At 48.7% G+C, this 14,984-nt stretch overlaps 1 protein-coding gene across 2 annotated transcripts; it reads left to right on the top strand.

The window, feature by feature from the left end:
* Positions 1 to 715: 715 nt before the first annotated feature.
* LOC115610538 lies at positions 716 to 10,243 on the top strand. 2 transcript variants are annotated; one of them, XR_003992271.1, is made up of 8 exons: positions 716 to 1,112; positions 1,861 to 1,910; positions 3,041 to 3,127; positions 5,006 to 5,369; positions 6,738 to 6,875; positions 8,109 to 8,521; positions 9,322 to 9,469; positions 9,943 to 10,243. XR_003992271.1 is itself a non-coding variant. In XM_030492225.1 (8 exons), the coding sequence occupies exons 1-7, from the start codon at positions 1,028 to 1,030 to the stop codon at positions 9,446 to 9,448; spliced, it is 978 nt and encodes a 325-aa protein (XP_030348085.1). In that variant the 5' UTR covers positions 716 to 1,027; the 3' UTR covers positions 9,449 to 9,469; positions 9,943 to 10,243. The 2 variants fall into 2 exon arrangements, 1 of the variants encoding a protein (XP_030348085.1); XM_030492225.1 differs by having other exon boundaries at positions 8,395 to 8,521.
* Positions 10,244 to 14,984: the final 4,741 nt, after the last annotated feature.

The following is a 14,984-nucleotide window of genomic DNA, read 5'->3' as shown; positions in this document are numbered from 1 at the left end:
AAATACAGTGGGGACAAAGGGGTGCTGCTTCTATGTGACTCCAGTGCTGAGCTGTTAGCAGCACTCGACCCTTGCAGAGTGTTGGCATCCTTGGGCTCCAGTTGTATACTGGTACCTAAGAGTGTGCAAAGAGAAATAACTCCAGAACGTCAGCTCTTTCCCACAGTGCCTGTGAATACAGGTCCACGACTGAGATCTCTGTGGAGGATCCTGGAGCTGAGATGTCGTCTTTCTGACTCATGCACCGTTACCAGCATTTACTAGCATTTGCATTACTGTAATGCCAGAGAATTTCATTTCTGAACTGACAGCCTCATGTGTAGCTGCAGAAATCAATCTCTTGGATGAGATTCAACTGACCAAACCCAGGCTTTCTGAGAAAACAGTTTTCAGGCTGATTTCTCAGGTTGTTTGACCTGGAGAAGAGAAGGCTCCAGGGGCACCTTAGAGCAGCTTCCAGTGCCTAAAGGGGCTGACAAGAAACCTAGAGGGACTCTTTACAAGGGCCTGTAGGGACAGGAAAAGGGGGAATGAAAGAGTGTAGACTTAGATTAGATATTAGGTAGAAATTCTTTGCTGTGGGGGTGTTAAGGCACTGACACAGGGTGCCCAGAGAAGCTGTGGCTGCCCCATCCCTGGCAGTGTTCAAGGCCAGGTTGGACACAGGGGCTTGGAGCAACCTGCTCTAGTGGAAGGTGTCCCTGCCCGTGGCAGGGGTTTGGAATTGGAGGAGCTCCAAGGTCCCTTCCAACCCAAACCGTTCCATGATTTCATTCCCAAGTACATGTTTACACTGGTCATATGAATCGGGCTAAATGAGTCAGGTAGCCAAGAAGGATCAGCTCAGAGGGAGATGTCTTCTTTGTGGACATCTAAAATCAGGTGAGATTAGTCTTGTATGAGGTGCATCCAAACCTTGTTAATACTTGACATTTTTTTAAGAGTAAATACCCCTTTGTGGATCTGAGCTCATGTTCTTGTCCATCCGTGGGACAGAAGATTAAATCTGAGCATCCCCTGCTGCCTTATGCAGCAGAGGTCATCAGGGGAAGAGAACTGCAGCATCTGGATGGGACAGTTCAGGTGTACTCAGCCACCCTGCAAGACGAAAGGTAGATCCCTGCCCTGTTTCCCACCCTTCCATGCAGTGAGGTAAGGAGACTGCTTTCTTCTAGTCAATACACCCACAAAGTAAGTCCATTCTCCCTCTGTTTCCCCATCTTTTGCTCCCATCTTTATCTTTAGCAGGAGCTGGAGAGGCTCCAAGAGCCTTAAAGGTTTTGTCCCACTCTTGTCCTGGCTGCAGCTGAAGGAGTAGGTATCAGCTCCCCTGCTATGACTATGGGGTGGCTTCTCCTCCAAGAAGCTTTCACCCCACACTGTCAAAGCCCCCCCATTCCCACCAAGGCCTCCAGGGTTCTGGAGTGTGTGTGTCTCACAAAGGGACGGAGTTTTCCTTTGCCCCTGGAAACACTGTGGCCACGCGGGTGCTGGTGGATCCCATCGCACACGTACCCTGTCGCAGGAGGGGACACCCATGTTCACCCCTTGGGGCTGCTGCTGGTGAGGTGCCACCACCTCTTCCGTGCTGGGTTCCACCAGGCTGATTCACTGAGGTGTCCAGCTCTGCATGTGCTGTGGGTTGGGCTGGATGGGTTTATTTTGCATTGATGAAGTTGGATAAAGTCAATCATACTTAAACTGCTAATTTGGGGTGCACGGGGGTCTTGCAACCCCAGCTGAACCCCCTTCCTCTTACCAGTACCCAACTCCAGGTCTCTAGGTCCCTGATCCCTTGGGGTGGTGTGGAGGAGAGGATCCGGTTTTCTGGTTGTTAACTGAGTGACTTTTCTGGTCCAGGTTCCTGGCTCACCATGGTGGACACAATGGGGAAACCGGAGCACTCGAAGGTGAGGTACCCCTGGGACTCTTATCCTCACTGGTGTTTGAGTAAGGGGTTTATAGGGTCTGCCAGGCTGGGGAGATAATAAGAGCTGGTAACAATGAGGTTCTAGGTCCTGGCCACAGGCAGCCACTGGTTTGGGAAGCCCAGAGGGGAAAAAGAGTGAAATGTTAGAAAAAAGAGAATACAAAACATATTCTTGCCCATAATGGGTGGTATTGTTGGCAAAGCACAAGGAGCCCTCCCTAAGGGCTGTTTGCTGGGGCAGTTATTGATTCCTTGTATCACACAGACAAGGGAGTGCAGACCCGGTGGCCAAGTCACCCCTTGAGGTGGATGTGTTCATGTTGCAATGGAGATCATGGTAACTGATCAATTACTGCACAAGAGCTCATCTCTAACCCATTGCCATGCATTGACACGTTAGCACATTTAATGCTTTAGCATCTCTGGGGTCAGCCTGAAGGCTCATCTCACCCTATTTCTCAGCTCCAGCAGTGCCCATGGTGGATGCTGAAGGAGAAGACACAGATATAGTGCTTTTTCCCTAAAATCCTCTCTCCATATCAAGAAGTTTGCACTGCAGTGATTTTCAGTGTTAGGACAGGTGTCACTGGATTAATATCCCTTGGCAGAGTTTTCCTCCGTAGTTTTTCTGATCACTTTGGAGGATGACTATTGACATTAGCCAGCACTTAGCTTTAAATATGTGATAAGCACATGGGAAATACTGCTAAAACAGAAGATGGAAGCATGTGCTGATTTAACCTGAGTGACACTGGACCCCAGCAGCTGATCAAAGTATTTCAGCAGCTTTATATTAGTGCTCTGCCTGGGGGCATCTGAGCAGTCAGAAGAGGCTTGAGAAAGGCAGGAGGAAGGTGTTTGTTGCAAGGGACTGCCTGGGACAAGAAGAGCCCCAATAGTCCTTGCCAAATGAGCACAGGACCTTCCTTGCCACCCTGCTTGGGGCTTGACTGAGCAAGGGGTTGTCCCTCTTGGACCTGGGTGGCTCAGGGGACGCAAGCAGCTTATCCTCTCCTGGGCAATAAGACAGCATTTGGGGTATGTATTACCACTTTTGAACGATTCCCCCACGTCCTAGCTGCTCCTTATATTTGCTTCTTCTCCTTTCAGCTGCCTGTGTCACTGGGCATGTACAAGAGTTTGTACAAGAAGGACTACCGGTGGTGTGAGGAGTACAAGCTACCCAGCGACATACAGGTACCATGGGCTTTTCCTTACTTCATTCTTTAGTATCCTCTAAGAGATCCATGGTCATGGATACAGGACAGCCAGTGACCAGGTTGGTGCCAAGGGTGCAGCAGGCATGGGTCTGCTTTGGTCCCCACCTCTGTGACCCACCAACAGGTCTCATCACACCCAAATGCCCTTGGCCTGTGCCCCATCCCTTCAGCGGGAAATCCCCCTTGTGCCCTCCAGTAAAGCTGTTTGGGGCGGGTGATGCTAATTACACTCATTAAGTCAGGGCATTAATGACTGCTTGCTGAACCTGTGCCTAAGCCTTGGACTCCTCTTACTCCCTGTGGGGTTGATGGAGTGCATCAGGATTAGACCCCTCCCAGTACCACCTTGAGGAGGGGAATCGCATGTGGGATGGAGATGGCTCCTTGGCCGGACACGGGCCTGAGAAGACTTCTGCAGGGGAGCTGTGGGCTGTTGTTTTTGAATCCCTTTGCAGTGCAAGCAACCCCCTGAGCTATTTAATCTGATTTGCCTCACTCCGCCTGCCCTGGACTAATTGCTTGTGGCAGCCCGGTGGGGACGGCTGTGGTTTGCAGTGGGCCACTGCGGGGAAGTGGCGGGGGGCATGTTGGGTTGATGGAGTGCTTTGGGCTTGTAGGCTCAGGAGAGAGGGGGGAAAATAGAAGGTTCAGGCTGGGGAGGAAAAGGGGGGGGACAGCAACAGAGAAAGCATTGTGTGAAGGTGCCCGCTGGGGCAGAGGGGCTGTCTGCAGGCAGTGCTGCCATGTGCTCCTGGGCAGCAGCACGGGAGGCCTCTCCTCTCCTCTCCCTCTCCTCTCCCTCTCCTCTCCTCTCTTCCAGTTCCAACCCCCTGCCACGGGCAGGGACACCTTCCACTAGACCAGGTTGCTCCAAGCCCTGTCCAACCTAGTCTTAAACACTGCCAGGAATGGGGCAGCCACAGCTTCTTCTCTGCTTTTTCTTTTAAAGGTTGAACACTTCCTGTGGAGGTCCTGATGTAGTTTGGGATTTAAGAAAGGAAGGAGCTCCTGAGATGTATCTGTTTTCCTTGGGCTGCAGCTCCCTTTGACTCTATTAACTCCCAAGGCCTGCAGAGGATTGCTGTCCCACTGGGCAGTGTGTGATGAGGTACTTGGGAGACCCAGGTTTCCTTCCTAGCGCTGGCAGGATTTGGGGTTTTAAAGGGATAAAACCAGTGCGGTGTTTCTATCTGTGAACTTTCATACAGTATCCTGCTCCCAAGGGGAAGGTGGGGAGCTCCTTGGGTTAAGGCATCCCCAAGCGAGCATCCCCACTGTGGGCTCCTGGAGGCTCCTATCCCCCTGGAGATGCCTCATGAGGAACTCTGTCCATCCTCAGTGGGGGAAGTCCCCAGATACAAGTAGTTCCCATAGCTCTGCAACCTCCACCTGCCCTACTGTCAGCATGGCAAAGGAGAAGCCACATTGGGGAGATCCCTGAGGACCTTGGAGGTTGAGGGACAAACAGAAACTCATAGAGATCCAAGCCAACAATGGACAAACACCATGAGGATGGTCCTTGCTGGCCCCGGCAGCCATGGCAGCAGCCCCATTAGCCTTTCCCTGATACAAACCCTTGGAGCCATCAATCCCACCATCAAACCACTGCTTGTGCTGCACTCCCTCCCTCTTTCTTTCTGTCCTCCTGAGTCCCAAGCCATAAGATGGGCACAAAGAGGAAGCTGTGATGGTCTCTGCATTCTTAATGACAGTTAAGGAGCAGCTCTGTGGCTGTTGTATCCCCTGAGGAGCTGACCTGACCAAAGCCCAGGGCAGGTAGCATTGCTTGATGATGCTTTAGCTACTGTTTTTCCCACTCACTGCCTCCCCATTCACATGAGTCTTTCTTCTGCAGAAGATGCAGGTTGCAGATGCCCAGCTGAAAGCCAAGGAGTTTGCTGTACCCCAGGAGAAGCCGGTGATACCCTACAGTGACAGCGTTATCAGGCAGAGGAGGGAAGTCATCCCAGCACCCAGCATCGAAGCCATCAGTCGTGCTGATGGTGCAGGAGGGAGGATGCCAGACAGCAGCAGAGCCTTGCAACAGGGAAAGCACTTCACTTCTTACCTTCCTGTTGCAGAAAGCTACCTACCAAAGCACTACCCTGCCTCCCATCTGGCAGAGAAAGCGGACAGGCTGCAGGCTCTCAGTGAGCTGGAGAATGACCTGTCTTATTGCCAGCACCTTCCAGTGGCTGCTCAGGCTGCTGGGGCAGCAGGTAAACCCCACATCAGCCACTCACCAACAGGAATAGACATATCCAGCTACACCAGGGGCTGCATCCCGGTTTTTTGCCAGCTGAGCCCCCCTGCCCATGGTCCATGCTGGCTGGCCACACACTATGGCAGCATCCCGATGGAGCATTGGTGCTGTGAGGATTAGCAGCATAGGCACAGCAACCTGTCACCATGAACATGCAACTCCCAACCCAGCTAAAAGCACAGGTGTAGTGAGTGGAGTCTTAGAAACATCTGCAGAGCCATTCTTGGTGCATGAAGAGCCCCTGCTAGCAAGGCATTGGCATGGCAGAGTCTCCTAGAGACTTCACCGCTCCTTTGGGATAGAGGGAGATGTGGTTAACCCCATGCTGCAGGTCACGAACAGAAGTGCAGGGAGGCAAAAGGGCTCCATAGCTGAGCATGAGGGACTTGGGTGGTTCAAACCAGCAGCCCTGTCTGGCAGCAAATGCAGCAGAGCAGCTGGTAGCCAGCCCTCAGCCACACCACTTAACAGCGTGCTTGTATGGATTAAAATGCTGCTGGAAGTCAGGAATACAAAAGTAGTGGTTGCCAAACATCACCCAGCCATGCTCAACATTCCCAAAGCAGCGGAGATCTTCCTCTGAGCTCCTGTGGGAGAGGGAAGAGGATAGTACTGCTCCAGGATCAAACATGAGTTCATAAGCAGGGACGTCCTCTCTGTTCCCTGAGCTCAGCTCGCCGAGCATAGGATGTCTATGCCCGAATCCTTCCATGATCAGAGGGGAGAAAAGACACAGTCATCTTCTGTGTCTTAAGTGCCACCTTGAAGATGAGGTGAAGTAAGCCCTGGTAGGTTTTCTCTCTCTCCACTCCCTAGAAGGAGAGTCTGGACAAACAGCTCAGATGGATATGTCTCCATTTGAACAGTCCGTTTAGATTCCTCTTCACATCTGAGGGCTTCAAGCATCTCCTTGCCAAGCCCCTCTGAAGCTGTCTTGTGCTAATGACAAAACTACAGTGGGCTTTTCCCTTCCTGCTCTGTCCTTGCGTAGCCCAGCAATGCAGTATTCCCCACAAAGTCTTTCCCTTTCATACATGAACTTCCTGAAGAGGGTCTCAGCTCCTTTTAGTACTCCAGGGCAATATGCATGGCTCCTTCCACTTGCTTCATATCACCATAAATCCTTGTCCTACTGGCTTCTTGAGCCAAATTGATGGTAAACTGATGCACCTCAGCAAAGCTCTGCTGAAGTGAGTGGGTCTGATCTGATTTATGCCAGCTGAAGCTCCAGCTTGCCATTGTTGTTTGCTTGCTCCCACCCAAGGGTACGTTTTGGGTAAGTAGTTGATGGTGCTTCTTGACTAATGCACCCTCTTCTTCTCAGGGATGTTGCTGCCCAGGCAGAAGCTGGTCCCAGCCTGGGCCACCTACCAGCAGTTCATCTTTGAGACCAGCCGGGAAAGCCAGAATAATGGTCTGCAAATCAAGCTCAAGAACGTGGGCTCCTCTGTTCTGGCTGAAGGTCAGTGGATGGAGGTTGTGGCAGCTGCCCCATGAGGATGACTTGTGGCCTTCAGCCTGGCTTTGGGGGTTCTAATTAACACAGGAAGAGACTAAGGAAGAAGCGAAGGTGAATGACACGGGAAGGGTCCACAGGGTCCTTGTAACTATCTGCCTATGAGTAGGGAGATGAAGGGCAGAGAAAAACAATTATCTTCTGGAAGAGGCTGGAGCATTGTGAATAATGTTTCTTTTATCCCATTTTCCATATGGGCCACCTCATGCAACATGGCCCTGATCAGTGTGGGAATAATCATAGAATCATAGAATCACAGAATAGTTTGGGTTGGAAGGGACCAACAAAGGTCATCTAGTCCATCCCCCCTGCAATGAGCAGCATGGGAGCCACTGCTGCAACTGCTCGGGTTGCATGGACAGCCTGATGTGGTCATACACGTGTGAAATACCTGCAATCTCAACCTCAGTGAAAACAAGAAAGGTACCTTACTAATGACTTATTATGGGAATGTGTAATTGTAAAATGCAAAGAAAATCTGAAACACAATTGGTGGTTCTCCTTTGTGCATCCTCCCTGCTTTGTTGCTAGAGGTGACAGCATGTTTGTTCGCATGTTTCTCTGCTCAGTCAGAAGGACACACACACTCACAGATGGGGCATCTCTGGAGAGCAGAATAGGAGATAGCACCCCTTCAAACCAGCTCCTATGGGGATTTGGGGAAAGATAGCATGACAGACGTGATGGTCCTCACATGGGGGTTAAGTGGACCTTGTATCACTTCCAGAGAGAGATGTGTTGCTTTGCCATGATGAAAATCTATACAGTCAGGGAACTGGCTGACATGTCAATGTCCATAAGGGAAGAGCACAAGATATCATTGCCAGATCTGCCTTGTGTGACTTCCATCATACATAAAAGGCTATGGAAAAGAAAGGCTGAATCACAGAATGGTTTGTGTTAGAAAGGATCTTAAAGCTCACCTAATTCCAACCCCCTGCCATGGGCAGGGACACCTTCCACTAGAGCAGGTTGCTCCAAGCCCCTGTGTCCAACCTGGCCTTGAACACTGCCAGGGATGGGGCAGCCACAGCTTCTCTGGGCACCCTGTGCCAGCGCCTCAGCACCCTCACAGGGAAGAGCTTCTGCCCAAGAGCTCATCTCAGTCTCCCCTCTGGCAGGTTAAAGCCGTTCCCCTTGTCCTGTCCCTACAGGCCCTTGTAAAAAGTCCCTCTCCAGCTTTCTTCTAGCCTCCCTTTAGGTACTGGAAGGATGCTTTGAGGTATCCCTGGAGGCTTCTCCATGCTGGACAAACCCAACTCTCACCTGAAATCTCATCTAAAAGACCTTATCTACATCAGTGAAGCACTTGCATTTCTACACTTTGATCATGGTAGCTCCCACATTGAGGTCTGAAATCGTAAGCCGCCAATGGAGCTTGGAAGAAGGGGGAACACTGAGGCTGTGTGATGCAGGAGTTGAGAGATCCAGAAGTCTTTCAATTATTTGGACTCTCTTTGACTAGACTGCTCTGACTGTGACTGGAGAACTACCTACAACATAGATTTCAAGCACAGGCCGAGAGTCTATGGTGGACGCTGTAAAGGAAATATGAACCTTTCTCACATTTTCCCCAAAGATGTGCTCCACAAGTAAGTGAGAGGTGGGCGAGGAGGGGAAGGGAGGTTGGAGGGAGTGGGGACAAGGTAAGAGCAGGGCAGGGGGTGTTTGGATCTGGTTGGGGTTGGAAGGTGTTGCTGAAGCATATTTCTCTGTGTCCATGTTATGCAATGAGCTCAAATGGATTCCCTTGGGGCCAAATCCTTTCTTCAAGCCCGCTCAGCCTTTTCTTGAACAGTTTTGTGGTGGGGTTGATAGGAGTGGGGACACCTATCCTGAACAGCCTCATCCCCATGGAAAGAAGATGCTGAGGTCCCTGTGGGGCTGGGAGCGGGAGGCACGTCTCAACATTTCCACACCCGGGCTTCCCTTGGGAAAGGGCTCTCTCGGATGAGACAGGGCAGGAGCTGTTTGCGATGTGACTCACCTGCACACTATGAACAAACAGGCATCAACTGCTCCTGAGCTCCCGTTTCTCAGCGGAAAGGCAATTCCTCCCTGCTGCCTCATCCTCCTCACACACACAGATTTCAGCTCTGCGTTGAAGTCTCGATTTAATCTATGATCTTGGAGTTATGTGTGGGTTGGAGACTGAGCCTGTATAATGGTTGATCTAGGTGGGAGATTGGTCCCAATGAGAGCCATGTGTATCACTGCATCTGCGTGATGGAGGCAGGCTGGTCCCCCTTTCCCCCATGTGCTTTCTTTTGCTCTATGCAGTTTCCTTGTTGGGTGATCAACCCCTGCAGAAGGGAAGGCAGGTCCCCTGTCCTGATGCACGGAGCAGAGGATGGAGGTCTTCTTCTTATCCCCTTCTCCATGTTCTCTGCAGGGACCACTGGATATCTGAGTACAATGACACCTACACCATTTTCTTGCGGCGGCTGAGGTGGTCATCTGAGATCCCTGCTGCGGGGCTGTGCTCTGGGAAAGGGATTGAGATGGATGCAGCCCAGTGACTGATGCTGCGAGTGGCCATGGTAAGTACCAGGATTACCCATTTTTGCACTGGGAGTAATGGTGGGATTTCAGGGATCGAGGCTGTGGGGAAAACGTATAAACAGTTTGAGACCTGGCAGTGTGCAAGGCCAGGTTGGACAGAGCCTTGGGTGACATGGTCTAGTGTGAGGTGTCCCTGCCCACGGCAGGAGGTTGGAACTAGATGATCTTAAAGTCCTTTCCAACCCAAACCATTCCATGATTCTACGATTTTTTGGGCTCCTTGAAAGTGATTTTCCTACCTGATCTGATTAGGAGAATACTTTTTACCGTGAGGGTGGTCAAACGCTGTCTAGAGACCAGACAGCTGGGGGAATCATAGCGAGATGTTCACAAGGTGATGAGACGAGTCTGAGCAACCTCATCCAAGCTGGCTCTGCTGGGCCAGAGCACGTACATTATCCCATGTTTTTCTGATTTAAGATGTGTTACCTATGCTGTTCTGTGATTACAGCTCCTTGGCCCTCCAACCTGTCTGTATGACATTGTCCATCAGAGATCCCAAAAGCTCGGAAACCTCCTCTCTTTCTTCCAGACCCACCACCATGTCTATCAAACGTGAAATGTTTTTCAGAGACCTTTTTAAACACATATTATTAAAATCTCCTAAGAACCTGAGCTTTTCTCATTGTCAGAAAAGGCTTTTTTTTGGGGAGGAGAAGGATACAGAACAGACTACAGAGCTCAGATTACTCAGGCAGCTTTAATTTATGTACTTTAAAGAAAACTTGCCAATAAACTAGACAAACCAAGAAGTAGTGTGTGTTAAACAGCATTGCTTGTGTTAATTTACTCCCTAAAACCTTGTACACTCACAGGGAGGGAAATACCAGTGTTATCCAGAGCAGCTGCGCACCAGCCTTGCAGAGCTCCTTCTTCTCCTTTGTATTTAACATCTTTTAACCAGGGTTTGACCACCAATTTCAGCTAATGCTTGTTAAGCCAGAATTGAGCTCGATCTTTGGGAGATTTCTAGGATTTCTGGAAAGAGCAAGGCTGCTCCCAGCCTGAAGATGGCAATGCAGAGCTAAGATCCGAGACCTGATGGCCCCGGCAGGACCATGCCCATCGCAGCCTTTCTGCTGAGCCCTGTGGCTTTAGTGATCTGACTCAGGGTCTTCTGAATTGATGCTAAAATTAGCCTGGAGTAGAGGGTATAGAGAAGTCTCTCCCTAGCACCTAAGAGGTATTGCTTTTAATGAGACATCCTGGCAGTATTCAGGGATAAACAAGAGATTATTAACAGCTACAGCCAAAATATCAAAAGATAATAATAATGACAACGAATAACTTATTTTACAGTAATATCTTATATTAGATATAAGAATATATTTTAATTAGATATATTAGATTACTTAGACCCGAGGGGTGACAGGGCTATGTATCCACATAAGCACACTGGTCCTTGCCTTGAGGAGTTTATCATCAAAGGGAATCACATCTCACATTTCCTTATACTCATGGAACACCCTATAATGATGGGTGTTTCAACCCATCACCACTTACCCACAGCAAATTTCAGCATTAACTTGCTGCAGGACCCTAGGAAAGTCGCATTGATGGCTGTGTTTCCCTGCAGGAAGAGAAGCACTGGGGTATTCAGCAAAATGATGCCTGGGAATGCCACGCTCCAAGCAGGTGATACAGGGAGGTTACAAGGATCTGGTGTTTCTGTGGAGCTGCCCTCTCTTCCCATCTTGGCATGGGACATTTCTGATGGCAGCCCATGCAGCCTTTGGGTGGCACAGGTTATTTCCACTGTTGCTAAGCATAGTGGTTTAGTGGCTGCAGAGTTTGGAGGGCAGAAACAATGAACTTTAACTTAATAACAGGGCGAAAAGCTTGCTTACATCAGAGGCTCCTGAATAGACAAAGAGTTTGATTTCTTTGGAGAATGAGACCATGAGAATAGAGGTGTTCTTAATGGGACATTTTGTACCACTTAAAAGTTAATCCCATGGCCTCACTGATAGTTTTCTCTTATGAAAATCATCATTATCCTGCTTCCCTATGCTGGAGATGGGCTTCTCAGCTGAATTTGACATTGCTTTGCTACAACAGTTTGTTACACACTGACAGGGGCTGTGTCTAGATGAACACTTAGGGCACATATACAAAGTAATTTCAAGTCATCTTCACTAGGAAAAAGTATGTTGCTAAATGGTAATCAAAATGGGCAACCACGGTGGAAACAAATGACTGCATCAGAATGTATGGTTGTGATACACCTCGTCAGGCACACTAATGAGGATATTCAATCAGGCAGACGGATGCTGAATTTGCTAACGTGGTCTTTAACAGTGTGCCAGGGAGAAGGGGAAGACGCTGCTATTGAAGGTAAATGTCCTTCCTGGATATTCTGCTTATTTAGGCACTTCCCAGCTTTGGAGACCAGGTTTAGAGACAGGGCTTTTGAAACCTGCACTCACCAGGTTTCAGCTTTCAGCTGCCACTCCCAGGATTCAGCCTGCTGCATCCCCATCTCCTGCCATTACTCTTCCCACAATTATATTTGTTTTCCTTTAAACCTTTGCTTCTCCAGCCCTCATTGCCCCTTCCCAGTATTTCATATTAATCAGATATTATATTATAATAATAATATATTAATCAGATATTCCCAATCCGGATTTGGCAGTGATTGTTAATGCTTTTTTCCCCATGCATCTCCCTGCTATAGAAATGGTGATAGCCCAAAGGCCATCCAAGCACACAAAAGGGTGGGCAGTGGTCAGCAAAGCGTGCCTTTATCAAGCTCTCACACCACCCAAGGTAGTCACAGCTCTGTTGTAACACAGAACATCCAGGCTACATGCAAATATTTCCATGTAGCAGAAGGGAGCAACCACAGAGTCAACCTCCCTATTTCCCTGGTGTCCCCAGTGATGCTCTCGGCTTTTGGTGGATGAAGCCTCTTCATGTGAGTGACACAGGCTCAACACAGAAGAGCACCAGGGCCAAAAAGAGGTGAGAAGCTCTAGCTCATACTGGGATTACCTGCACACCATCCATTGTCAGTCCTTTTTCACAGCACCAGATAACACCAGCCATGAGTTCACCAAGATTCAAAATGGGATATAGATAAACATCAGGTTTTACACTAGCAACAAAGTCTGGTGGGGGGGGAACCCAACAAAAAGAACAACAAAGAGAAACAAGCTGGGCATGAATCAAACTGGCTGTTGGAGATTAGGAGATGTTTTCCAGGACCATATTGCCTTCTTATCGTGATGGTTGACCATAAGCAACCATATGCTTATGAATGCTTCTTCATAGCATTTGGTGCTGCCTATGTGCAGAAGAGAGGAACATTCTTGGATGGAGGCTGCTTTGATCCACTAGTTCTCTGGTGGGAAACTCACTAGAGCCGTGAGCAGGATAATCCACTCCACATCCAGGTGACAGCATCCACAGAGCAGTCAGAAACGTGTTTCCTTGTAGGACACTCCGTTGGTCCCATCACAAGATGCACAACCCATGAATGCAAATGTTGCAGGTTTTCTTCCCAGCACACAACCTCAGGGAAAACAGGGTTTTGGTAAGGCTGAAGCGATGCTTTTTGGGGGGTGCCTTAGTGCCACCTCCTGGGTGGAAGGGGGAATTCTCACTTTGGAGGTGCAACGTGTGGTCCTAACGCCCTCGACCTTGCAGGTTCAACTGTGTGTGTGTGGCATCAGGATACCACCCTCCACCTCATCTTCCTTAGGATGGAGATGTCTGTTCAGGGAAAAGGGTGCTCTGGATTCATGCCTTAACATTACCACGAATTTTCAAGTAGTGTTTTTCATCTTTCATTTTGTTTTTTATATTCCCCAGCATGGAAGAACAGGCTGAATGCTAAACTTACGATGTGCATCCTCTATTAGAGATTTCCTTCAAAGTGATCAGAGGTTAATCCAATTATGTCTATTTCTTTACTTCAAGGCTTTTTAGATCTCTCTGCAAATTATTTCCTTGGACATTAAAGACATAAAACCTCCTTGTTGAATAGTTTAATGAGTTACATAGTGCTGAAAGACAGGATAAAAATACATCTGTGACTGTGCTGGTCCCCACTACAGAACATTTACTTGACCAAGGAGAGACTGAACCCTCAAATGCGTTTGATGCTGTCTGCAGCTTGCATGGGAATAGGCAGAAATCCCACTGCAACAGCTTCCTTGGAAGAGCATGGTTAGAAAGAGCCAGTGGTTTGTGACAGAACAGGCACAGATTTTCAGAGGTGTTTGTGCAAATGTAATGAAAAGCTGAATTTAGCCCAGCAGAGTCAAAACGTCACTGCTTGGGATCTCATTGGCATAATGGGGAATTCTGCACCTGCAGTAACACTGCTTGGCCACCTACACCGTGCAAACGGTGGTGCCATCCAGCCAGGCCTACCCTCCTAAGGAGGAGTCAATCTTACATTGAAACAAGCCTATATGAAACATTCCCTCTTTCTTTTTTTAACATTGTCAAAATGAAATGTGCTATAATACTTGCAAATTCAATCGTCATCCTCCCATGGTCACCTGGGGACATAGCTGAATTTGTTAGCAGTAAAATCAGATACCAAAGCAATAGGAAAAAAGAATAGATTTTATTTCTCTGTAGGCTGCATATCTGGGGAAAATAGTCCCACAACTAGATGATCTTAAGGTCCTTTCCAACCCTAACTATTCTATGATTCTATGATACATGGCTCCTGGCTGGGCTGCTGGTAACGAGCCAATTCATTAAGCAGGTCAGCAGGGCTAATGGTCACACCAGAAAGCTCCTGCTCTGATCAACACATGGGAATCTTCCCTCCTGGCTTTGCCACCTCCTTGTGCTTTCATCTTCACAGCATGAGATTTCACTGTATTTACCCAAGGAATGTGCTTGTAAAATACATAAATAGAAAAATGAAAACAAGCACTGAAGTCTCTCTTAAGTGCCATGTAGAAGAGCAGATACTGGCTGAGATTTGCTACCGTGTATAACCTGCACCCTCTTCAACTTCGCTGTGATATATTCCAGTGGAAAACTGATTTATCTGGAGGGCCAGATCAGCTGTATCGTGCCTCCCAAAATCAGATTGCATTTCTCACCATGGCATGATCACCCTTGTGCACTCCTGCAGGGACAGGTGGGTTTGCACACATTGAAAGCTGCATCCAAAGGCTGTTGAATTCCCTGGAAAGATTTTCACTTACTTTGAGAGGCTCAGGCTTTATAGCACTTGAATAAACTGTGCCAGTTTGGAACTGGCCCAACACAGAGGCCCTGAACCTGCAAACACTCCCTTGAGGCTGTTGGAGAAATACAGCCTTGAGAGCTGGAGAAATTTCTTCAAGCCTAGCAAAGAAGTGCGGAATTAGTGGAATAGTTGAGCAGCAGCTGATGTGCTTGGGGAATAAGATGCCCTCTGAGTCTGTGCAGTGCTTAGGGGCTACATAGAGACTTGGACATCTTATAAAGGGTGAGACCTTGAGCTTGGATGAGGATGAGGGGCTCATTACAGGTGATGGAAGTCCTTGT

Source organism: Strigops habroptila, chromosome 7 (genome assembly GCF_004027225.2).
Source record: "Strigops habroptila isolate Jane chromosome 7, bStrHab1.2.pri, whole genome shotgun sequence".
Lineage (NCBI taxonomy): Eukaryota > Metazoa > Chordata > Aves > Psittaciformes > Psittacidae > Strigops > Strigops habroptila.
The sequence above is the reverse complement of the archived record's forward strand: the minus strand, read 5'-3'. Positions and strand labels throughout refer to the sequence as shown.